At 41.6% G+C, this 26104-nt stretch overlaps 1 protein-coding gene across 1 annotated transcript; it reads left to right on the forward strand.

The window, feature by feature from the left end:
- The first annotated feature begins 482 nt into the window (after positions 1-482).
- On the forward strand, positions 483-26104 carry LOC138952965 (uncharacterized). Its single transcript, XM_070324728.1, has 3 exons — positions 483-812; positions 21241-21299; positions 21806-26104. The coding sequence occupies exons 1-3, from the start codon at positions 635-637 to the stop codon at positions 22217-22219; spliced, it is 651 nt and encodes a 216-aa protein (XP_070180829.1). The 5' UTR covers positions 483-634; the 3' UTR covers positions 22220-26104.

A 26104-nucleotide genomic window follows, 5' to 3' on the forward strand; every position in this document is an offset into this window, starting at 1 on the left:
GTAAAACACAGAACTTCAATTACTTCCAGTCTGTACCTTGAGCAATGATCATCGATATTTGTCAACCGGGACAATCCCTACGTACTCACCTAAAAATAGTTACTTCAATAAAAGTGAGTGAAGTTAATTTCGCAAAACAGGTAATAAAAAGACTGATACAGTCACCCGCAATACCCCCGATGACAGATAAGCCAGATATCACGCCTCCGGGCTTGAGATTAGTTTACACGCCCACCCGCCGGCCGGCTTTTATTCTGACAAGGCCAACACGCCACATTCTGGAGAAAAAAAAGAACAACTACTTCTCACTGTGGAATGTTTTTATTTATATCGTACGTCACCCCAAGTCATTGTGTGTTTACTCAACCCTGAGAAGTGCCAACACGCAATATGTCATTCATGGGAATCCCCTTATGCGATTGGCTGCTTGAGAGGTCAACCCCGTGACGTCACGCCGTCAGCGAACAAAATGCTCTGCGAGCACGCGCGCTGACTCAAACAGCAATAGCGAAACTGACAGCTTGTCGTCTGCTACTGCTACTCGTGTTTCGAAGGCAGGCAGTGTTCTTGAAGTTTACAAACAACGAAATCGGGGGAGTAGGATTCCTTGGAAAGTATAGAAACTTGTAAAAGAATGAAGATGACGTCTTGTCCGGATGAGAAGCCACCGGCTTACAAAAATTTCGACAAAAGCAACTTGAAATGTGTTCTGGTCGGAGATACGATGGTTGGAAAAACATGTCTCGCCAAACGTCTGGCATCCCACGGCTTTTCTACAGTCTACAATCCTACGATGTTCGATAATTATGCTGGTAAGTGGAATTTCTTCCATGTTCTCTTTATCTTCATTGATGTTTGTGTGAAGATGGTGTGTGTGTGTGTGTGGGGAGGGGGGGGATGGTGGCGAGGCCGGGAGAGAGAGAGAGAGAGAGAGAGAGAGAGAGAGTGAGAGAGAGAGAGCTAGCTGCTGAAGATGATGAAAACAGAGCCGTAACTTGCCGGTAAGAGGAATTTTCTGCCGTGTTTCCTTATCTTCGTACATGTCTTCCGATTCAGTGGCGGTTTTCAAACACTGAGACAGACAGAGAAATGTTGCTGATGAAGCAAATTCGTAAACAATTGTCACTCATAATGATTGACTAAAAAGTCAATGCTGATAAACTTCCTTGTTTTGACGGTGCGGGTGGTCTCTGTGGACGAGTTGGGAAGCGAGTGTGTGTGTGTGTGTGTGTGTGTGTGCGGTGTGGCACCGTGTGAGTGTTTGTGTGTGTGTGCGGTCAGTGTGGCACTGTGTGTGTGTCAGTGTGTGTGTGTGTGTGTGTGTGTGTGTGTGCGTGTGTGTGTGTGAGAGAGAGAGTCGGAGAGATTGGGATTGAGATTGGATTGTTTACTCTTTAGGCCATAGCCCCTTATGAGGGAAGAGAGAGAGAGAGAGAGAGAGAGAGAGAGAGAGAGAGAGAGAGAGAGAGAGAGAGAGAGAGAGAGAGAGAGAGAGATGTGTGTTTGAAAAGAAAGAAACCCGGAACGTAAAGAAGACGGACAGTAAGAGAAAGGAAATGTGTAAGGCAAAAGAAAAACGATCCCAGCAACAAACTGTTATGTACACTTCAACTTCTCAGACTTACTCTCCTGGAACATGTAGCCTTTAACTCACTGTTAAACCTGTTCACCTCAATGAAAAAGTAAAAGCCTTTTTTAAACCGAAGACAACAGACACACAAAGCCCTTCCCGTTTACATTGAACGCCGCGCCTCCACCCGCTAAATCAGTCAAAAGTCCTTGGTACCAAAAAGAAAGGGTATCGACCATTATTAGCAGCCAGAGCCTGTGTTGCTAAGGCGCTGCACTTTTCAGCATCGCAGACTTTGCCTTTGCATCCTCCCCTCCAGAGACTGAGAAAGAGGGAGAGAGAAAGAAAGCATCCGGATGCTCCAGATTTTTCCCACACTTTGGATTCGCACGCGGTGCCAGCGCCAAAACACGGCTTTGTTTAGAATCATCAATTATAGCGAGGGAGGGTGATCTTCACAGAAGCCGCTGCGTCAGCCCGTTCTTGTCTGCTTTTCTTTTATCTCTCGGTTTTTTTCTGAGTCACAAAGAAGAGTCACAGCCCCTGTTCAGTCGTATCTGTCGCTAGCGCATTGCTGTCTCTGTGCCGGCTTTGATGATGACTCTGGCCGAATCGAACAATGACGGCGGAATGAGTACAAAGGAGTAAAAAATTACCCCCCCCCCCCCAAAAAAGAAAAAAAAAGCCCCCAGCCGTTTACCCCGTCATCGCGTGCTTTCTTCTCGTTCTATCGTTTGCGTCACTGGAGCCAGGGTGAGGTGTCTTGTCTAGCACCACCCGGACCAAAAAATGATGACGACTGCCAGTCTGCGAGTTTCATTTTTGTCTGAGTCATGAGAAAATTCAACAGCTTGGTCTTTTAGCGAAAAATTCGTCATTGTATGCAGGATTAGAATGATAATGGGAGCGTCACAGTAATCGACGAATTCGTGATTGTCCGCGACACATGAATCACTTTTGAACTTGTATGCGCTGGCCTATTGATATAATATGAGCCAGGTGTATCGTTAAGGGTTTTCTTTCTTTCTTTTTGATTGTATTTGTTTTTGTTCAAAGTGTGTTTGTTTTTCAGTCTGTCTGGCAGTCTGTGTCTCTGTGCATGTGTGTTTTTCCCACAAGTCCGACAAGACAAATGCACTGACACCGACGGACACACACACACACACACACACACACACACACACACACTCTCTCTCTCTCTGTCTCTCTCTCTCTCTCTCTCTCTCTCTCAGAATATGATGTCATGTTTTTACTTTTGGCAAGGTTCAGTCAGTCTGGGCCAGGTTCATTCTCACACACCTAAATGTCTTTTGGTGCATTCCCTGTGTCTTGTGGTTATGAAAACCATGTGCGGCGACAGATCTGGGAGTCAGACGGAGAGGGAGGGGCACTGGATGACACAGGGTGCACGTGGGTCCGTGTGTGTGGGCCATTCTTCTTTTCCCTATGACCATACGTACACATGCCGCTTCTGCTCTTTTATAGTTGACATGATTTTCTGAAAGAAGCCATGATGATAAACCTGTCTCCTTGATTCTGTCGGTCTTCAAGCGATTAAGGGAAACTCACATTTGTTCACTTTGACCCAGCCTGTCTGTGGGTTCAGTACCGGTCATGCACCCTTTAGCCTATTTTACTTTTTGTCTTGGGGATGGAGGGGGGGAGGGGGCAAGAAAATCAACAGATATCATGAACACATATTTTCAATGACCGTGACCGACCTACCGACACATAATTATTCTGTGAGGCAATGTCCTTTCTTGACCTACCCATATGTAAGTGTGTACAAACTCCGAGCAACATTTTACGCACAACTACAAATAATGCATGTGATCATTCTATTGCATCCGCGTGACAATGTGCCACCCGTCCACAGCCCTCCTCTCACTCTCAATACCCCCTACAGGGTACCATGTGTCACAAACTGACCAGCGGTCAAACAGAGCTTTGCTCAGTGATGTCTTTGTCCACACAGCAGCTGGTGTCCCACTGAGAAGACCGCTCATTATATAGAACTATGTCACTGGCCAGCCAGGCATGCAGACCACCATCAGCATAGACTTTGATGGAATGGGATTTGGGCTGTTGTGTGACTGAAAAGCTCGCCGAGACATAATTATAACCCCCATTTGCCAGCTTTTCAGCCATTGTGAATCGAATCAGTGTCGGGACATGTAACAGGATTTTGGTGTTGCTTTCGGGGCTCGGTCGGCCCGCAGTCGCGTGCCTAGTTGTACTACCAGACCCATTTTCCATCGCAACGCTATTATTTCGATGAAATCTTAGATTCGATTGTGTTTCTCGCAAACGCCGGAACAAAAGCACACTTTCGGAGGAACCGCGGGACTGACGGTTTCGTATTCTGTCTGGGTCCTTTGTCTAGTCTGAGTGTATTACACAGTTTTGGTCAATGTTGCATTCCTGCGTCCCGTTTCTTGACTCGTTGGGCTTAACAACATCTCCTGACTTCTATAGTTATGGCCGGGATGGTATGATGGAATCAGACATTTTAGGGTAATTCGTGGAACAAAGCCGAATCAGTGGCCCGGTTTACAGCAAAGAGGAGGGGAAAGCTCCTTTGTTACAGTCAGAAAAAGGCTTTTATTTAGGGTAACTGTATTCAAGTCCTTTAGGGCTTTGGCATCTATCATTTGGTCGTCTTTACGCGTTCTTTGTTCGAGATTCCCGAGCCGAGTAATCTCGTGATGCGACAAGGGACATTGGGGAACTCCCCTTGACTGATTAAATGGAGATGTCTAAGATGAGGTTGTCTGTCACCGGGTGGAGGTGTGGCTGTTGTAGTTGTCGTTGGGGGATACTGAGCCAGCGGAGGCGGTGACGGCTTTGGAGAATGGAAATACCAGAATGGAGAGGGGGGAAAAGGGACGGAGAAAAAGACTGACATACTTGTGTCCTTTTTGTGATTATTTCCTGCATTCCAATGGACAGCCTATTAGTAGATGAAACTTTTTCTTATTATCGGTCCGATATAAGTCGAGTCACTATTTGTATGACTGTGTCATCCGTCTCGCGAGATAGCGCTTATCAAGAATTAATTGTCATTGTTTTTGGAGATTTTTATTTCTTAATAATGTTTATTCAAAAGTAAGATTATTGACAATGCATGACATTGTCTACGCAAAAATCCGATTGTTGGATGCAAGTATAGCAGAAATCCCCTCAAGAAAAAAACGAAAACAAACAAACATTTAAACATTAAAATATCTGTTAACTATCCAAATCCACTATAGATAACTGATGAAACATTATCGAAATCATAAACTTGAGCCTCGAAGCACTTTGACAAAACAAAATTTAAATTAGCAGAAGGCCTTTCCGTTTATTTAAACAATTTACAGCTAGTACATCTAAGCCACTGGACTAACGAATCTTGGTCCGATGACCGTTACGGTGCTGCTTTTCAAAACATCTGCTGTTGTACTACCGAACGACAGACAGAAGTTCAACACTGCAGAATGCGTTTAAATATTAGTAACCTTAATTCAGACTTGTGTAAACGCCATCTAAAAGATAACGCACAGTGTGTTTGCGGTGATCCAAATGAAACAGCCGAACATTATTTATTAAACTGCACTTTGTATGCAGATGCTCGTCTGACAACAATCAATTCTGTTCGTAATAACATATTGATATTTGAGTCTGTCCAATCGTTTATTGTTAAATCTGGTCGACTGATTTGATGGATGTGTTCACGCATTGATAGTGTTGTGTGTGGGCAGGCGTATGTGTACCTCCACACTGCCTCTCTCTGTGTTATCGTATTTGATTACATAAGCAGCGTATAAGTAATGATTATTATCGTTTGTCTCGTATTTTATATGTTAGGCCTAAAAAAAAAATAGGTGTGGTTACGGTAACCCGACCTACCCTATTTTTGGGGGCCGACCCTATAACTTTTTATTACATTTGTCAAAAAAATACACAAAAAAACAAGAAAACGAGTGCAGAAAACGCAATGAAAGCGAAAGCGCCCGAGTCGCACACTTATTTCCCTGTCAAGTAGGTTTAATTTGTACACATTAGAAAAAAAAGTAAAAAAAAAAAAAAGTGATTGCCTACCTTCCTACCCTATTTTTTTGGGCTATGTTACCGTAACCACACCTATTATTTTTTTGGCCTTAACGAATTACTGCCTTCCATACAAAATTGTTACATTTACTTGAATTTGCATGTTGCATGTCTTAGACTTGATGCTCTCTTCCTATGCGCTTTCGTCCTAGTCTCTCCTTGTGGTTAGTACTTTCTTCCCACTCCCCCTCCCTTTTCTTTTTATCTTCTGTAGATTCTTTTGTTCCTATTTAGCTCCCCATCCCCATTCTTTCAATTTGTTCTTCTGGTTTATTACATTTAGTCAAGTTTTGACTGAATGTTTTAACGTAGAGGGGGGAATCGAGACGAGGGTCGTGGTGTATGTGCGTGTGTGTGTCTGTGTGTGTGTGTGTGTGTGTAGAGCGATTCAGACTAAACTACTGGACCGATCTTTATGAAATTTGACATGAGAGTTCCTGGGTATGAAATCCCCGAACGTTTTTTTCATTTTTTTGATAAATGTCTTTGATGACGTCATATCCGGCTTTTCGTGAAAGTTGAGGCGGCACTGTCACGCCCTCATTTTTCAACCAAATTGGTTGAAATTTTGGTCAAGTAATCTTCGACGAAGCCCGGACTTCGGTATTGCATTTCAGCTTGGTGGCTTACAAATTAAGTAATGACTTTGGTCATTAAAAATCTGAAAATTGTAAAAAAAAAATAAAAATTTATAAAACGATCCAAATTTACGTTCATCTTATTCTCCATCATTTTCTGATTCCAAAAACATATAAATATGTTATATTTGGATTAAAAACAAGCTCTAAAAATTAAATATATGAAAATTATTATCAACATTAAATTGTCGAAATCAATTTAAAAACACTTTCATCTTATTCCTTGTCGGTTCCTGATTCCAAAAACATATAGATATGATATGTTTGGATTAAAAACACGCTCAGAAAGTTAAAACAAAGAGAGGTACAGAAAAGCGTGCTATCCTTCTTAGCGCAACTACTACCCCGCTCTTCTTGACAATTTCACTGCCTTTGCCATGAGCGGTGGACTGACGATGCTACGAGTATACGGTCTTGCTGAAAAATGGCATTGCGTTCAGTTTCATTCTGTGAGTTCGACAGCTACTTGACTAAATGTTGTATTTTCGCCTTACGCGACTTGTTGTTGTTATGTCCACCATTTAAACGAAAATGTGTGTAATTTAGTATTGTTCTGGTCACGTGATATAAGCATTTGCTTGAGTGCGTGTCCTAGCTGTGTGTTTCGAACTGTTCATGCGAAGAAATTCTGAATAAAATTTTGTTTAAACCAATGAAAACGAATTTGTTCCAAAACTGATCGATACTACTTAAACCAGTCTGTAAATGTATGTTCTATGGAGCCAGTATTCTTTGTTGTGTGAAACTGGTCAGTTTGATTCTCACGGTTCTTTGCCGTAGAGAAAATCGATGTTGTCTTAAAACAATATATGTAAAGCAGTTTTGAATGGAGCCAGACGGTGTTTGTTGCGTGAGACAGAAATCAGTGTAGTTGACACAGTTGCCCTGGATGAAATCTATATCGTCTAGAACCAAATCGATACTTTACAATTTTCTTTCTGACCTTAAACTTCTCGCGGTTTGGACTGAGGTTGCACGCGGGGTCAGTTATACACTGACCAGGGGATTTTTCTTTCACGTTGGACTCTGATTCTATCGCCGGACAGAAATCAAGGCAGTTGTTCCGTTATTTTTAGGCAGTACGGACGGTAAACCATTACCAGATCAGTCGATACAGGCTTTCCGTTTGTCCCTTGGGTGGGGATCTTGTTGGGTTTTTCCGAATTCGGTCAAGTGGAAGATGTGTATGTTGTTTTCGTGTGTCGTGTTTTTGTGCGGTATGCGGGAGTTAGAATATTCATTGTATTTTGATAAGTTGTGTGATTGTTATGTACTTGTATTTGCTTTCGTTTGCCAAGACACTCATGTTAGTGTAGACGTACTTTTAGCCCAACCTTATTGTCTTTATTTGATGCTAATTTATTTATTCATGTATTGATGTTTTTGCTTAGTTTATTCTTATTATTTCTTTTATTTATTTATTTATTTATTTACTTACTCATTTATCTATATTTCGTGGTATTCTGCTTGCAGTGGTGATTAGAATAGGCGGTTGTTTATTATCGTTGTACGTACATGTTAACAAACCAACTTCCCTTTTATTTTAAACTAAAATTGAAGAAGGAAATGTATATTAATATAACAAGCAAAAAATCATTGTTTTTGTTTCCTTTTTAAACAACGCGGATGTGCGTTTTTGAAAAACACAGCTGTGTGCACTTTTTACATTTAGTCAAGTTTTGACTAAATGTTTTAACATAGAGGGGGAATCGAGACGAGGGTCATGGTGTATGTGTGTGTGTGTGTGTGTCTTTGTCTGTGTGTCTTTGTGTGTAAGTGTGTGTTTATGTGTGTGTGTGTGTGTCTGTCTGTCTGTCTGTCTGTCTGTCTGTCTGTGCGTGTGTGTGTGTGTAGAGCGATTCAGACCAAACTACTGGACCGATCTTTATGAAATTTTACATGAGAGTTCCTGGGAATGATATCCCCGGACATTTTTTTCTTTTTTTCGATAAATACTTTTGATGACGTCATATCCGGCTTTTTGTAAAAGTTGAGGCGGCACTGTCACACCCTCATTTTTCAATCAAATTGATTGACATTTTTGTAAAGCAATCTTCGACAAAGGCCGGACTTCGGTATTGCATTTCAGCTTGGTGGTTTAAAAATTAATCAATGACTTTGGTCATTAAAAATCTGAAAATTGTAATAAATTTTTTTTTCATGTAAAACGATCCAAATTTACGTTCATCTTATATTACATCATTTTCTGATTCCAAAAACATATAAATATGTTATATTTGGATTAAAAACAAGCTCTGAAAATTAAAAATATAAATATTATGATCAAAATTAAATTTCCGAAATCAATTTAAAAACAATTTCATCTTATTCCTTGTCAGTTCCTGACTCCAAAAACATATAGATATGATATGTTTGGATTAAAAACACGCTCAGAAAGTTAAAACGAAGAGAGGTACAGAAAAGCGTGCTATGCAGCACAGCGAAACCACTACCGCGCTGAACAGGCTCGTCAGTTTCACTCCGTTATGCACAAGCGGCGGACTACGGTCATTGTGAAAAAATGCAGTGCGTTCAGTTTCATTCTGTGAGTTCCACAGCTTGACTAAATGTAGTACTTTCGCCTTACGCGACTTTTTTTTTATACGGCCAAGGAAAGGCTAGAAGGAAATATTTGTGAAACACACACACACACACACAGAGGCCGACACCGAAAACACGGACATTGTACACTGAAGTGCAGCAATCAAGGAAGGAAGACACTAATCAATCCACAATTACTATTTGTATGCATATCTTCCTTCTCAGAAATTTGACACCGGAAATAACTAATTCGGCACTGCAACAGTTTAATCCTCAACGGTAGTCAAAATATAGCCGGGGCTGTGCAGCGTGGGAGAAGAGATTAACATAAATCCTTAGTGTGACTTGTCTTAATCAACCTACGAAGCTGCGGTACTCCACGCACACCTGTTTCCGATTTCAACCGAAGTACATTCTTTCTCGGTCACACGCGGCCCGGCTAAAAAAGATCCCGTTACATCGGAAATGACAAATGTCCCTTATAAGGAGAAAAAACACTCCGCAGCTGCGATACGTGTTCTTTGTTTTTGTTTTCGTTTTGTATTGTTTTAGGTGGACTGATTCATTTGTTTTTCTATTTTTTTAAAATTTTATTTTAAACATTTATTCACTTATTTGAACTAATTTTTGTCATCAATTTTTACGATTTCTGGTCACAACCAGGTTGTGTGTGTGTTTGAATTGTATGTGTGGATGTGTCTGTCTATCTATATTATGTGCGATAGGACTGTAGTTGACGTGTCGACGTCGTGTTCAATAACAACAACAAATATACTCTTTCTCGGAATAACCTTACTCATGCACAAAGTGAACTCAGTTACCCCGAGGGTGAGCCACGCTACGAATTTTATTGATGGTTTTACAATTGCCTTGAGAATGTCAGAGAATTGGACTGGGGCCAACGGCTGTGTCGTTTTGCCCAGCTATTTAGATTTGAGACATCATGACCGCAACGATCGACTCTTTTTCTCTCTCTCTCTCTAGCTCTCTCTCACTCTGTGTGTGTGTGTGTGGGTGTGTGTGTGTGTCTCTCTCTCTGTCTGTGTGTGTCTCTCTCTCTCTCTCTCTCTCTCTCTCTCTCTCTCTCTCTCTCTCTCTCTCTCTCTGTTTTGGGGGTCGGGTAGGGGTTTGCAGGCGTTTGTGTGTGTGTGTTTTGGGATGAGCCACGATAGAAGACATCTACAGTGACAAAGAATAGCGTGACACGGTGGAGGGTCATTCTGTCATTCAAGGCTAGTCTGACTGAACTGCGCATCGTTGCTCACCACCCGTGACGGGCCAAACCTTTATCGTGTTAGGTGTGAGTCAATGAACTTGTAAACAGTCTAAACGTACAATATTCGTAACCGGATGTCATCACGACAAGTGGACACACCGTTGTATCTACCTGCCTTTTCTTTTCCGTCTCTCCTTCGCACACTCCTATTCCCTCTTCCGACTGTCTTTCTCGCTTTTCTTCGTTTATCTTGTTTTATTGTACTCTCTCGTTCTCTCCCTATACGCACCTCCCAAACTCAAAGCTTCTTCTTCACCTGAGAGCCAAGTCGAATTTGCAACATCAGGTTTCTCTCAGTTGTTCTTAACATGTTAAATTACTACCAGAAAAGGCCGGGAACGCAGAAGAAGAAGGAAGAAACTACCAGAAATCAATCTATTTACCTACCAATCAACCAACCAATCAGTCAATCAATCAATCACTCAGGTTAGTTTCTGCTCCTATTCCACCGCTTTAAAATTCGTATTAGATAAATCAGTACCGATTCAGTACCAGTCTTCTTTTCGTCCCAACACAGCAGAGAAAACGCCCACACTATTTCAAGTAGGGTGAGCCTGACTAAGAAGTTTACTTTGCCGGGTGGGCTTAACCGCAGCATTACGCTTCGTTTGCGTAATGAAGTGCCCTTTGAAGAAGTACCGTTGATTACCACGAAACTTGGTTAAGTGGGTACGGCCGTACACCGCTAGTTTTGTCAGTGTAAGTTAGGTAAGTAGAGGCGGTGTACTGGGATGAAGTTAACATAAACATGCCCACACAGGGGAACGGCCGGTATGGTAAGATTAAGAAACTCATTTGTTTTGGGCAAGTCTGCCAGGGGGAACCGACTTCCCACACAACCGAACCGCATAATCCTATTCTTACTCGAAAAGCAACTGGCGGAACTGCTTGAAGGAATGCATCTGCTGTCGACTGGACTAACGGAATAGCCCGCCTCCTTTCTTGCACAAAACACAGTGTGTTGATGAGTTACGTCGGTTTTCGTACCCAGTTTCTTGTTATGCCTGAATTGTTGCCCAGCTTCTGTTGCTGCATTGGTAAGACATGGGGCATACGAAGTTAGTGAGTACTAAAACCCGACGTAATGCGTGAATGGCGTAATTCAGGCTCTTCCGTGTCCCAATGCATTTTTGCAGGTAAAAAAAAAAAAAATCAACGAATGTACAATGATACGAATGTATGTTGATATTTGCGGCTTTATGTCGGATAAAATGAAAATAAATAAGAAAAGAGGATTATGCACCAGGAGGCCGAAGGTATAACTGATTCTTTAGAGCAGGTATGTTGATATTGCACGTGCGTCCGTCACGAGTAAGGGTTTTGATGTTTGCCGTTGATTTCCTCGTTATGAGAGAGAGAGAGAGAGAGAGAGAGAGAGAGAGAGAGAGAGAGAGAGAGAGAGAGAGAGAGAGACAGACAGACAGACAGACAGACAGACAGAGACAGAGACACGTCAATTTAAGCACGTCGTGAAGTCTGGCTGTTTGTCTGACTGTCCGTCTGTCTGTCCGTCTGTCTGTCTGCATCTTAAGAAACCATTACTGAAGGACTCCTTCTGAGAATGTGCACGGGCCTACAGGTTAATGCTTATGAAAACAGTGTACTGTGGTACATATACCTGTGAAGAACGCAGCACTTTTGGGTGGACTCCAACGTTTTTGCTTCCACGAGATCCTTACAGGGCGAAAACAGCTGACAAGTTTGATTGCCAAAGAATTCTAATGAGCAAAAGATAGGTGTTTAAAGAAAGCAATTAGACTATTACGGGGGAGATGCTACCAACTGTCTGGCATCAGCACGAAGGTATAGATTGTCTGTAGCGCGTGAAGAGGTGCTTATATAAAAAAAATTTTATAATTTGGACAGGCACAATACTGAGCAATGAAATTCTGACATGAGCATCAAAAATAAAAAATGCTCAGATGGAAAAGTCTATGATTGTAATGGGAGCTAAAACACAGCTTTACCGGAAATAAAAGTCAAAACATAATTGCCTTCATGTCTCTTTCCTTTATTGATCGTCAATCATAGGTATGCATGGACAATGATGTAAGTACTTGGTGGACACCAACTGCAAGATATTTCTATCAAGTTAAAACTTTTGGAATCTTTGATTTTGTCTAGTGTTTGAGTTACATTTTATCCATAAAATCCAGCCAGACAGCACCTACATTTTGTGTAAATCAATTGAGCAAGAAATAGTTGTTGTGAAGACACCATTACTTACATCATTTGGCAAGTCCATCACTTTTTTACAAGAACAAGATTAGGCAGCATTGTAATGCTGCTGATTTAATTGATCACCTTTCTGGTAGACCATGCAACACAACTGAAAACAAAAGTGAAGGCCTGAAAATAATATGGCAAGTGAATCAGATGTAGCGTAAGTTATGAAGACACCAAGCGTAAGTTATGAAGACACCAAAATTGTGAAGTCTGTTATGCTTGAATTCTAGTACTCTTGAAATCTAGTCTGGTGTGTAAGAGGTTCCTGATACAGTTTGAAATGATCTCACTCATTCGATTCATTGCAACAATGGCAAATATTCACAGTTACAGGCAAAGTCTGAAAATTATTACGTAAGTTATTTTTGACACCTGAATTGTTGTGTCCAACATTACCAACATCATCAATTATCGTTTCACAACTGATTATTTTTCTTATTCGCTTGTTTTCTTTTTCTGTTTCAGATAACATACGTAAACATGTTTTGATTTACATTGTATTTGCCATATACCACAATGAACTGAATTGCTGATTGCGTTGGTTCAAGTGACACGAAACGAAAATGGTGTCAGAAATACGAACGTAATCTAAAACAAGCCACACTATTAAAATGCAGGAAAATGTAAATAATATTTCCCCTTCACAGCTTTCTTTATACAAACTCGAAGAAACTTTAAGTCAATCACAAAAATATAAACTTTGGTTCAAGAAAAGGTCAAATTTTCCTGACGTTCGTATTGAAAGACACCAAGAAATGTCGGCAGAGTGGCGAGAATGACGAACGAAATCCACTAAGTTCAGCATCAATTTAAACAAATGCTGGTGATTTTGCATAAAACATGAACAAAAGTAGTTGCCTGTTGGGTAACTCAACTGAATACAGCAAAATCAATTAGGGATCGATGATTCTTGAAGTTTGTCTGTCTGAAAAACTCTTGAGATGTCGTAAGTTTGCGCGAAACGCCAAAGACACGAACAACTTCCAGGTCAAAATACCTCCTCTCAATGCATTGTGGGAAAGGTGAAGGCCATTTATTCTTAATCTGTGGAAATTTCCGCAGTGCATTGAGTCGATTGACATTCGTTCGTGTGCCTGTGTCGACTTCGCGTTAGATTTTGGAAGTGCAAAAACGTAAGTAACGCAGTGACACAAAACGTCGGATATTGCCTTTCACACATTCTTTCACAACGCTAGGTCTTTTGATTGCTTTTATTTGTGCTAGATTGTGTCATTTTATTCAGTAACTTCCAATTATCAGTGGAAATATCGAGTTGCATGTGAAAGATATGATGATGGTATGGACTTAGATCAGCGTGTGAAGTGAGACACGAAGCATTACTTACAGAATGCAATTTTTTCGTCCACGCTAACGACACATTTTACGGTAAAGAAAGAAAATGAGCATATCTAATTGTTAAATACACTTAGTTTGACCAAAATAAATACAAACATGACACTACAAACTGCTTCACTTACCATTGTGCTTTCTCAAACAAGACCACTCATTTTTGTCAGGTTTCAGTGGCCATTTTAAGTTGTATTTTCAATGGAAAATAATCAAAAACAAAATAACCATCAACAGAAAAAATAATCTGTAAACTGATATTAATTCTTTATTCTCTCTTTAATCACAATACAACAACATTAACAACCAGAAGAAAACAGTTCTTTGCAAAAAAAATCCAGAAAGTGGCTACCATTCATTTTGTACTTTTTGCTCAGTATTGTGCCTGACCTATATATCAGCGTTATTCTGACAACTATGGCTTTGGCACGCGTGTAGTGTCTGTCAGCCTGTCTGTATGTCTGTCTGCCTGGGTCTACATCCCTGTCTGCATGTCTGTCTGCCTGCCTGCCTCTCTCTCTCTATCTCTCTCTCTCTCTTTCTCCTCTCCTCTCTCTCTCCCCCCCCCCCTCTCTCTCTCTCTCTCTTTCTCCTCTCCCCTCTCTCTCTCTCTCTCTCTCTCTCTCTCCTCTCTCTCTCTCCCCCCCCCCTCTCTCTCTCTCTCTCTCTCTCTCTCTCTCTCTCTCTCAACCTTCTCAAACCCACCTAGGAATAGAGATGAATCATCCTCTGCCCCATTGATTACGTCTTCACACGCAGACTATAGGCTACCCTAAATCATCCATTTAGCTTCCGAGATGAAAACGATAATTCAATCTTTTACGGGCTGAAGAAGAGGAAAGCCGATAGGCACCGACATGCGTAGTTGGCTGAATGAAGCGATCGATGAGGTTTATGAGGTAAGCCTCATTACTCAAATTACTCATTGCTTGCGCCATGTCTCGCAGTGTTACACCGCTTCGCTATGTATAGGGCTTTGTCTATTTTTATCATTGTCTCGTGTGTAACGTGCACGGTGAAAAGGTTTGGAGGAGGCTGTGGTTTGGCCTCGTGCCTGTACCCTGTGTGTGTGTGTGTGTGTGTGTGTGTGTGTGTGTGTGTATGTGTCTGTCTGTCTATCTGTCTGTCTGTCTGTCTGTCTGTACGTTACTTTGGGCCTGTGTTTTTGAGTGTTTGGCCACGTTTTTGCGCACCTATATGTGCGCGTGTTTGCGCGATGAGACAATTAAGAGACAGACACTGAGACAGACAGACAGACACTCAGACAGACAGACAGAGGAGGAGAGGAAACAAAGAAACAAACAGGATAGGCAGAACCTTACTGAATATAGTCGAGAGAATCGATTTTTTTTTAACTCTATATAAACAGAAAATCGGTGCGGCAGACATAATGTTTTTCCAGGAAATCCCATGGCTTAAAATTGATCAGATGGGAATTTCCACAAATCTGGAAGCACTGAGGAGTGTCCCACCAGTTTGTCTTCCTTTTTTGTAACAGTATCGATCGCGGCTCAGTTTTGCATGGCATGAGAACCGTTGGAACTCTTGTCTTTCACGATCGTTTTCCAATTTCTAAAACGTCGAACGAATCAAGCATCTATTTTCACGTGGGCTGTGCAAAAAAAAAAAAAAAAATAGAGGTATGTGGGTGGGCCAAAACCATGGAAGCCTTGTACGGTGTATTCTGATTGTTTTTAATTTGCACTGCCAGTGTTCGCATGCTCACAAGTCGTGTTTTATGTCTGTCGGAGCGTGAAGCTCCCCTGACATCAGGAAGACACAATTTTTGTGAGGTAGTGTTCGGTTTTGGGAGGAAGTCGTTATTATGACTTTTTGTAGATTTCTCTGTTACGTTCCTCGTGTTTTACGCTGGGAACCCACCACACTGTCTATCGTGAAAATATACTAGTTTCAGTTTAGAATTAATATGGTCTTACCCTGACTGAATTTAACAGTTTACTTGGAAATACATTATTATGTAGTATGATACTCTCTCTCTCTCTCTCTCTCTCTCTCTCTCTCTCTCTCTCTCTCTCTCCCAACCCCTTCCCTCCCTCCCTCCCCACTCTCTGACGCCCGTGCACACGTGTATGCATCAATGCGTTATTTGCTGCCATGCGGAAAAGGAGGTGCAGTTGCTAACCAGATCGCCGAGCAGATAAAAAGTTACATCACTCACATCTCTCACTTCCTCGCTCCCAGTTAGTGTCTTTCTGACAGCAGATATAGATCACCACCCCCATACAAGAATGGCCCATAGTTGTTTTTGTGTACTGGCTACAGCACCCGGAACATTGTGAAGCAATTCACTCTCAACTATGAGGGGAAAAAAAAGATATGCAAGGTAAGAAGTTAAGCGATGAGAGTAGAATGGGGATAAGAAAATAAATATGATTTGTCGGAGGAGCTGAAATTGCATTGGTTGGAATCAGCTATACCTGCCAGTTCTTCAAACTGAATGACAGGAGTGGGTTGTCAAGTGTCATGGAACACAATCTCGTTTTATTATCAGCAGGAAACAACACAAAGTCCCTTGATGCTGGGTCGCTCCCCTTTAAAGATGCAGCATCAATGTAAGATGGATGTAAAAACCACTGATAAGATCTGTAGTCGCTTCGGGTGGCATTGACTGTGTTCAGTGTTGCTTTCAATGAAATCATTGATTGACAAACTGTTTGACTGAAGTTTGATGAATGTCGCAAAAACAATTACTAATTTTGGGAGTGTTATCATTGTTGAAGCAATCAGTAACGGTTAATTCCACTAGTAGCTATAATTATATGACTTCCATGTTTTCGTCTTTATCTTTTGACAACTCACAATTTAATAATCCAACCGGCTTAATTCAAGTTAAATTTACTGGCAATGCGCTTAATGCAAATACATTGATAGTAGTGGTAGCGGGTAATGTCCTTTTAAATCACCCTCAGTCCGTCGGCCGTGGGAACAGAAATGTGAATGAAAAGCACGCGCTATCCAGACAACAACCAGGCCTTGCGATGTACATGCACTGTGCAGTGTGCACCGCCCTTTTTCCAGACAATCCTGGGAATGTCAGTTGCACATTTTTGCTATCGCCTTCCCGCGCGTGCGTGACAGGCATGCGTGCATAATAATAACTATTCCCTGCTTGTCTACTCATCATAATGATTAGTTTCAATTGTCTACTTGGGCCCGGCTTTAGATGTGATCATGGGATTGACTGACATGGTACGACTAATGAATGAAATGTTTTTAAGTGATATTGCTCGTCGCGTAGGCTATGTCACGCGAGACAACCACGGTGTAGATATGAACCGGTTTAGGCGCATTTTCACATGCCACAGTCGAGTAAAAGGGATAGTTAGGTCGGGTGTGGAAGTTTCGATGTCAAGGATAGGTTTTTTATTATTATCCGGTGGAGGGATTGGACGTTGATGTATATGTTTTACTGATGATCAAATTCCATTCACATAAAAACAGTCGAGTAAGGGATAGTAAGGTCGGGTGTGAAACTGAGTTTCGATTTCAAGTAGGCCTATAGGTTTTTATTATTATCTGGCGGAGGGATTGGAAGTTGATGTATGTTTTACTGCTTATCAGATTCCATTCACATAGAATATCCCGCAGCGTTCATTACCTGAGCCACAGGGGTTAAACGCGAACACTGAGTCCGGCCCAGATCCCACTGACTGGACAGTGGATCGATAAGACTCACCGTACATGTGACAAAAGACCCCAACGTTGATGGTTGTACACAGGCTGCTTGATATGCACATACACATACTGTACGCACACGCTAACACACTGACAACATGATAGTCATTGAGGTTGGTCACAGGTGGCTCACGTCAGTGAGGCTGTGTAGCGGCACGCGTGAACTTGACGTACACACATGAATTCTCTCTCTCTCTCTCTCTCTCTCTCTCTCTCTCTCTCTCTCTATTTCTCCAAGTCTCTGTCACACACACATACACGTACACACACACGAAGAGAGATGATTGTATTAGTTGCCACATTTTCCTCCCATCTTGCCACTGTGGTGTTTCTAGCTTAGATTCCCGCTGATTCCTTCTTTCATTGCCTGGGAGGTTTTTGCAGACTTCTTCATTTCAGGTGTTGATCGCACCTAATATCTTTTCCATTGATGCTTGGCAAAACAATTCCACCTATCTGGCACCGACTGAAAAATAAACCTTTTTGCGCCGAGAATCACTCGTAGTCTACATACCACAAGAGAGCGAAAAGAGAAGCAGAATGTAAACTGTATACACTTTTCTCAGGCTATCGTTTATATTAAGTGATCTTGGAACTCGTGAACTTTGCCCAGTCAAAGGTCTGTGCCCCGGCTTGTAGTGTGAATTGATGCGGTGTTTTTTTATGAAAAAGAGAAGAAAAAAAAGAAAGACAGACTAGAAATACTAGAAAGAAAGAAGCTTAAAAAAGGCAAGATAGAACAGAAAAAGGGAAGAAATAAAGAGATGGAGGGATCTATCTGTCTGTCAATCTGTCTGTCTGTCTCTCTGTTTCTGTCTCTGTCTCTGTCTCTCCCTCTCTCGATCTCTGGGAGACTCCCAGGCCTTTCAAAAGAAGACGTGAATTTTATAATAAACACGCTTTAAACCCTGTCTCGCATTGTCTTTATTGGAGAATGAAAACGAACATAACCACAGACTGAAGTTTAGTTTCCAAGGGCGAACAGCACAGAACAAGGTGATCTTCCGTCACTGTGAATCGACTCAGACAGAGCGAGAATGAGTGAGAACATTCCTGTAAACACAGTTGTGAAAACACACACAAAAAAACTACAGCCGATGCAGGGCGACGATAAAACGAAGCTCACATCGCCGGAAAGCATGCACGCCGGGGCATTGAAGGGGCAGGGATGAGTTGAGGGGGGGGGGGGGAGGAGGGGGTGGTAGGAAGAGGAGGAGAGACAGAGAGAGAGATAGGGGGGAGAGAGAGAGAGAGAGAGAGAGAGAGAGAGAGAGAGAGAGAGAGATAGATAGATCTGTACTCTCGTTCCAAAACCTTTTTTTTTTTTCATTTCTTTTTTTTCTTTTCATCGGTGCCAGCAACGGAACACGCGATTGCTGTGCCAAGTTTTTCGCCCATGCAAAAATAACGTTGCCAGCAACTCACGTGGGAAACGCAACTTCCAGACAACAGATGAGGAGGAGGCGGGCGGAGGCGGGAGATTGGGTTGAGGAGGGGGGGGGGGGGGGGATGAGCACAGGGTTAGATGAGGGCATGGGAGGTAAGTTCTCGTGGACGGTTCCTCGTTTGGCACCGCACATCTTGTTCTTTGTCTTTGAACTGCGTGCCAGATGCCAGCGAAATCTCCCTCCTCCCTCCCCACCACCCCCCCCCACCCCCCCCCACCCCCACCCACAAATTCTCCTGGAACTAATTCTCTACGGAAATCCTGACAGCAAATCACTCGAAAGGGTGAAATACCTACCATGCATTTCTCAAAAGCAGTAGAGTTGTGTAACAGTGGTAGTACTGTATTGCCGTGAAAGGTAGAAACAAGACATCATGACTGACGGAGGGACTCGAAGGGATGGAAGTGTCTTTGTGTGTATGCATATGATAGAGAGAAAGAGAGAGAGAGAGAGAGAGAGAGAGAGAGAGAGAGAGAGAGACAGACAGACAGACAGACAGACTGTCTGTACAGACAGACAGAGACTGTACAGACAGAGACAGACAGACAGACAGACAGAATATTAAAACATACAGACAGACAGTCTAACATACATACAGAGCACAATTGTTTTATCAAAAATGCATGTAAGTAACCAGAACTATGACCTTATCCTTATCATTCCTCAAGCTGCTTGTGCAACATTTATGATTATCCCGTCTTTGGAGAAAAAAAATGTGCTTACATCAGATTTACTCTTGCTAGTCCCGTCCCTGATCTTTTGTTTAAATGTGACTCATCGACAGAAATCGTTGCTGCTTTTTCTTCGGTAAGATCTTCTTCGTACCAACAGCTCAGTGCAAGTACAATGGCTGCCAAAGCCACAAAAGTTGATGTATGGGAGTATGTTTTACTTTTTATTTTTAGTCAAGTTTTGACTAAATATTTTAACGTAGAGGGGGGAATCGAGACGAGGGTCGTGGTGTATGTGTGTGTGTGTGTGTGTGTGTGTGTGTGTGTGTCTGTGTGTGTGTGTAGAGCGATTCAGACCAAACTACTGGACCGATCTTTATGAAATTTGACATGAGAGTTCCTGGGTATGAAATCCCCGAACGTTTTTTTTCATTTTTTTGATAAATGTCTTTGATGACGTCATATCCGGCTTTTCGTGAAAGTTGAGGCGGCACTGTCACGCCCTCATTTTTCAACCAAATTGGTTCAAATTTTGGTCAAGTAATCTTCGACGAAGCCCGGGGTTCGGTATTGCATTTCAGCTTGGTGGCTTAAAAATTAATTAATGACTTTGGTCATTAAAAATCGGAAAATTGTAAAAAAAAATAAAAATTTATCAAACGATCCAAATTTACGTTTATCTTATTCTCCATCATTTGCTGATTCCCAAAACATATAAATATGTTATATTCGGAATAAAAACAAGCTCTGAAAATTAAATATATAAAAATTATTATCAAAATTAAATTGTCCAAATCAATTTAAAAACACTTTCATCTTATTCCTTGTCGGTTCCTGATTCCAAAAACATATAGATATGATATGTTTGGATTAAAAACACGCTCAGAAAGTTAAAACAAAGAGAGGTACAGAAAAGCGTGCTATCCTTCTTAGCGCAACTACTACCCCGCTCTTCTTGTCAATTTCACTGCCTTTGCCATGAGCGGTGGCCTGACGATGCTACGAGTAAAATGGCATTGCGTTCAGTTTCATTCTGTGAGTTCAACAGCTACTTGACTAAATATTGTATTTTCGCCTTACGCGACTTGTTCTTCTTTATTTTCCACCCACATGCTTCCACGCTCTGACGGTGCCGGGGCTGGCAGTAAAGCGCATGATACGGTCCGTTAAATTGTGCTTCTGGGGCCCGGAAGTGGCCTAATTGATGCGGCAGAGACGATACTTTGGTGGTAGTTCACTGTGCTGAGCATCTTCTCATTGCTTCTTTTTTCTTTTTCTTTTTTAATGATTTTAAGCTCCCCCCCCCCCCCCCCCCCCCCCCCCCCCCCATGGAAAAAATAATTTTGCCTCTTTGCTTCTTTAAACAGGTTTGCAGCGCGGTACTGATTCGGGGTTATAGACGAACTGCGGTGAAGATCTTGGTAGTAAACCCTAATAAGGCCAACAACAAAAATAGTCTGTTTACGGTAACATAGGCAACAAAAATAGGGTCGGTAGGTCGGGATTTTAATTTTTTTTCCCTCCCCAAAAACATATTTTTAAGTTATTTTGCCAAAAAACTAAGACTTTTTTTTTCTTTTTTTTTCTTCAAATGCCAAAATAAGTCTAGGGTCGCGCGAAAAAATAGGGTCGGTCGGGATACCGTAAACAGACTATTTTTGTGTGTGCCTAATATTCGCTGTGTTACATGATTTTTTGTTCTCCAGAATGATTCAATGTTTTCTCTCTTTTGTTGCAGCAACCACAACAATAGATGGAAAGTCTTTCGTCCTGGGGTTGTTCGACACAGCAGGACAGGTGAGTCGAATATAATTACGTCTACCGGTTTATATACACTTGTCATCTATTTAGCACTTTTTTTTTAAGCATATACGTAATCCCAAACAAATAGACTGCTAACGTTCAACAAAAAACAAAAATTAGAGTAAAAAATCAAGATATACAATTCTAATGGTGGTGAAATTCCAATAATGGAAAGGGGTAACAGAGAGATCGACATGTTTGTTGCTGTTACGATTTTCATGAGGGTAACCACACAGGTCTACATTAAACCTTATCCTTCTCTTATTATTGAGAGGATTGTGCGCGAAGTCAATTGGGTCGAAATCATCCCAAGCACAATCAAGCAATAATTGTGTACAGTACTGTACGCATCTATTCCTTTTGGAAATGTCAACGGAGCATTTTACTGCAAGACCGATTCTTGTTCGGAGGGATAAGCCAAAATCTATAAATGCTATATAAATATTTATGTTTGTGTATGTATCGAATGTTAATGGTATGCTTTTTATGTCTGATTACAGGAGGAGTTCGACCGTTTGCGGACCCTGGCCTACGTCAACTGTGACGTCTTCCTGGTGTGTTTCTCCGTCATGAGACCCGACTCCGTCAAACACGCACATGACTCCTGGATCCGAGAAGTTCGTAGTCACGCTCCTAACGTGCCTTGCGTTCTCGTCGGAACCCATATTGACATGCGCGATGACCCCAGCAGGTCACGTGGTGAGCGGAAGACGAGTGTGTCAGCGCATGCGCAGTGTGTGAGCACGAAGGAAGGCATGGCGGCCGCCAACAAAATGGGAGCGGACAGTTACGTGGAATGCTCTTCCCTAACGGAGGCGGGCATCATTCGTTTGAAAGAGGCCGCCGTAGACGCTGTACTGAACGGGGTTTCGCCCATTGACGATGACTGCAAGTGCGCATGCTCGATCATGTGATCTACCTTTGCGCCCGCGTGAATAAACATTTTTGCCAATCATCATGTGGACTGAGAAGTCACCAATTGGAGTGCAACAGAAGCTGATCGACTGATCAGCCGGTGGACAATCACGGTCGTGATCTTCGAAAGAGGCGGTATTGCTTCATCTACACATACAATTTTGAGTGATCTCACACAGTATTAATACGTTCAGCAGCGGATGAAATGACCGGCTCTTCAGTGATGACTGTCACGTGCTGTTATTCTGAAGACAACTGACTTGGCTGAATTGTATCAGTGTTCTCGGATATTCTGAAAACAACTGACTTGGCTGAACAGTGTATCAGAAAATTGGGCCAACAACAGTAACACAAACCATTGCAATAACTGTTTCGGGGAGACTTCAGTCGGGCCGGCCAGAGACGGCTGCTATGCCATGTAATGACTGGGCCAACCTTTGAACAAAAATATTCATGATATTCTGTCCTTTACATGTGTTTGTGATCTTTTGTTTCCTTACAATCAAACTTGAAGCTACTCGCCTTTCTTCCCATCAGTTACCCAGAACTGCCATAGCCGGTTTTCCTATCATGTTCAATAGTGCCTTTCCTTCATTCCAGTGTCTGCAGATCCGTTAGTTATTATTTTGAATCGTTCAGGTAATATTCGTTTGTTTCCTTGCACGGTTTACCTCATCTTTGAAATCCCTCTCCGTGTATTTTACATTTACAATACAAGCTTAATTTGTTTCGTTTTTGCAAGTTGGCTTTAAGATAAGAACACTCTGACTTGGAAATTGGTAATTGTATCGGTCCTGAATAGCCAAATAGACTGAAGGGGCATGAAAAACCAACAACCAATCATTGTTGTCATGTTAGAGCGGTAAAGTTGAAAAAGCCACAGTCATCGGTGATCTTCAATCAACGCAGAAATTATTGACAGATTGGTTTTTAGTCAGGCTGATCGGTGTAACATTTTCTTCGGGTGTTGCCCATTACCCTGCTCAAATACTGATAACACTCACACTGTGAACTGTACTGGACTAATCTAGGATCATGTTACTAGTCTTTCGATGATGACAGTGTTTCCTGTTAAAAGATGACATGTGCAATAAATAATCGAGTGTAGTCACTTCTGATGATTTGTTGGTTGCAAAACGAGCAGAAATGAAGATGGTTCCATGTTCTGACGCCATATTGGACGAAAATCCGGTCTGGTGACAGTGACTCGCGTATAACCCCACCAAACAGGAAGTGAAGATGCTCAAGTTCCCGGATGCGGGACACTCGTCGTGATCTGCCCACCATCCGGGACTCTTCAGACCGTCAGTACTACACGATTTTAACATTGTCAAACGATGACGAATCAGTGCTTGAGTTCATGATAGTCACAGTCATAATGAATGATCCATGTAAGTGTTTCGGGTTTGTTTAGTACTCTGTGAAATCATAGTCATGTAGGAATTGCTTACAAAATCTGTTCAAGTCTTAGCATCGTTTATCATGAGACTGGTTCATTTACAAAACTACCGGCACGGTTGGCCTAGTGATCGGGAGGTCGTGGTTTCGAACCCCGGCCGGGTCATACCTAAGACTTTAAAATTGGCAATCTAGTGGCTGCTCCGCCTGGCGTCTGGCATTATGGAGTTAGTGCTAGGACTGGTTGGTCCGGTGTCAGAATAATGTGACTGGGTGAGACATGAAGCCTGTGCTGCGAATTCTGTCTTGTGTGTGGCGCACGTTATATGTCAAAGCAGCACCGCCCTGATATGGCCCTTCGTGGTCGGCTGGGCGTTAAGCAAACAAACAAACAAACACAAATTTACAAAATTTTGAAACAGACGTATAGTGTACTGAATGAATAGCTGACGAAAAGGAAGGCATTTTGGGGAAGGGAGAACATTGTCGAGTTTGTCGCTCATAATTGTGCCAAGGTTGTCAAGAATCTATGAAGATTAAGGAATTCATTGTTTGTTCACGTGGTCACTGCCGGGTAGCATGACCGCTGATGTAACTGTCGTCCCCGTGTAATGTACGGGACTTAGACTGACATGAACGGACTTCCTTCTTTTTTAGTCCATATATAAATTCCTTTGAAATATTAGGAGAACCTTTGAATGCCAAATCCCCCCGCGGGGGGAAGAATTTACCCGACATAGGGGGAAGAATTTACCCGATGCTCCCCAGCATGTCGTAAGAGGCGACTAACGGATTCTGTTTCTCCTTTTACCCTTGTTAAGTGTTTCTTGTATAGAATATAGTCAATGTTTGTAAAGATTTTAGTCAAGCAGTATGTAAGAAATGTTAAGTCCTTTGTACTGGAAACTTGCATTCTCCCAGTAAGGTCATATATTGTACTACGTTGCAAGCCCCTGGAGCAATTTTTTTATTAGTGCTTTTGTGAACAAGAAACAATTACCAAGTGGCTCTATCCCATCTCCCCCCCCCCCCCCCCCCTTTTCTCCGTCGCGATATAACCTTCGTGGTTGAAAACGACGTTAAACACCAAATAAAGAAAGAAACAAAGAATGAATGCCAAATGCGGCATATGAGATGTATGTCCACAAACCATATAGCCAAGAAAACGAGACCAGCTTTGTTGGGCCAGTATAATGTTTCGTCATTGTTGCTTTGGTTATCTTTATGCCCTCACAGCATTGCTGACACTTTGTTTTGTCATTCCTAGTGCTATTTCGTTTGGTATCTTTTAGTTTATATATCGAGCTACCTCGAGTGAAACAGTAGCACATTGTTCACTGTCGCAGTAATGACTGTTCTCTTGTTTCAGTTCCTTATATATATATTAAACAATTAGTCTAGATCATTTCCAAGATTAGAAATATGATTGGATATATACCCAGCGTCTTTCCGATGGGCCTCTGCGATACATTCCGTCCATTATCATCAATTTTTGGATAAGAGGACCTTAAATACTCTCTCTCTCTCTCTCTCTCTCTCTCTCTCTCTCTCTCTCTCTCTCTGTATCGTGTTTGGCAAAACCTGAAACTATAAGTATGACCACATGTTCCGCCTACTCACGCTATTTTGTCTTTTCTCATCGCTCTGCAAATAGGGCTCTGTTGTTTGTCTGTTTGTTTAATAGTACTTATACATTGAAAAGAATGTGTCAGCAATTGTCAGACTGATCAATACAACATCGTATTTATTTAATTTATTTCTTAATTTACTAATAACGGATGGGACGAGAGATGAAGAATGACAGCAGTTTTGCGTTTGTTGCTTTGTCTCTTTAAACCTTCTTTTCACTATATTGTTGTTGTTGTTGTTGTGTTGGTTTTTTGTTACATTAATTTATTTATAAATTAGTTTCAATTCGACTAGAATCTTGTACCGTATCATCTTCGAGGAGTTTGCACTGCCATCGTAACAATACAAGTGTTTTGTCACGTAGTTCATCAGGTTTTTCCTGATGGTTCGATATCGCAAAAGTGAGGGTTGTTTTATGCTTCTGTTTTCTTTTTTTTTTATTTTTTTTTTTTATTCTCTTTTGGTGAATTTTTTTTTTTTACATACAATGATACATATAATTCTGTACATTACAGGACATCACTTAACCAAAAGGACAGATCCATATAACCGAAAAACACTTGAACAATTACAACATACATGGGGTGGGAGGATGGGTGGGGGGGGGGGGATGTTCAGAGCTTGGTGGTCGCAGTATCAGAAGGTTTTGAAAAAAACTAAAAAAACTAAAAAAAATATATATATATAAAGGGGTTACATCAAAACATGCATATACAGGCGCCAATCCTTGTAAAATTTATCTACTGTATTATTTACAACTGCGTTATACTTTTCACAAATAAATCTTTGCTTCAAATTTCTACTAAACGTCTGAAAATGAGGGGTCTTTTTGTTCATTTTGGAAATATATACATGGT

Source organism: Littorina saxatilis, linkage group LG17 (genome assembly GCF_037325665.1).
Source record: "Littorina saxatilis isolate snail1 linkage group LG17, US_GU_Lsax_2.0, whole genome shotgun sequence".
Lineage (NCBI taxonomy): Eukaryota > Metazoa > Mollusca > Gastropoda > Littorinimorpha > Littorinidae > Littorina > Littorina saxatilis.

Excerpts from the sequence above, each read along its gene's own strand:
- LOC138952965 (XM_070324728.1), top strand. The coding sequence starts at position 635 with ATGAAGATGACGTCTTGTCCGGATGAGAAGCCACCGGCTTACAAAAAT. Across the intron at positions 813-21,240 it reads GATGTTCGATAATTATGCTG|CAACCACAACAATAGATGGA; the intron begins GTAAGTGGAATT and ends CTTTTGTTGCAG. Across the intron at positions 21,300-21,805 it reads TGTTCGACACAGCAGGACAG|GAGGAGTTCGACCGTTTGCG; the intron begins GTGAGTCGAATA and ends GTCTGATTACAG.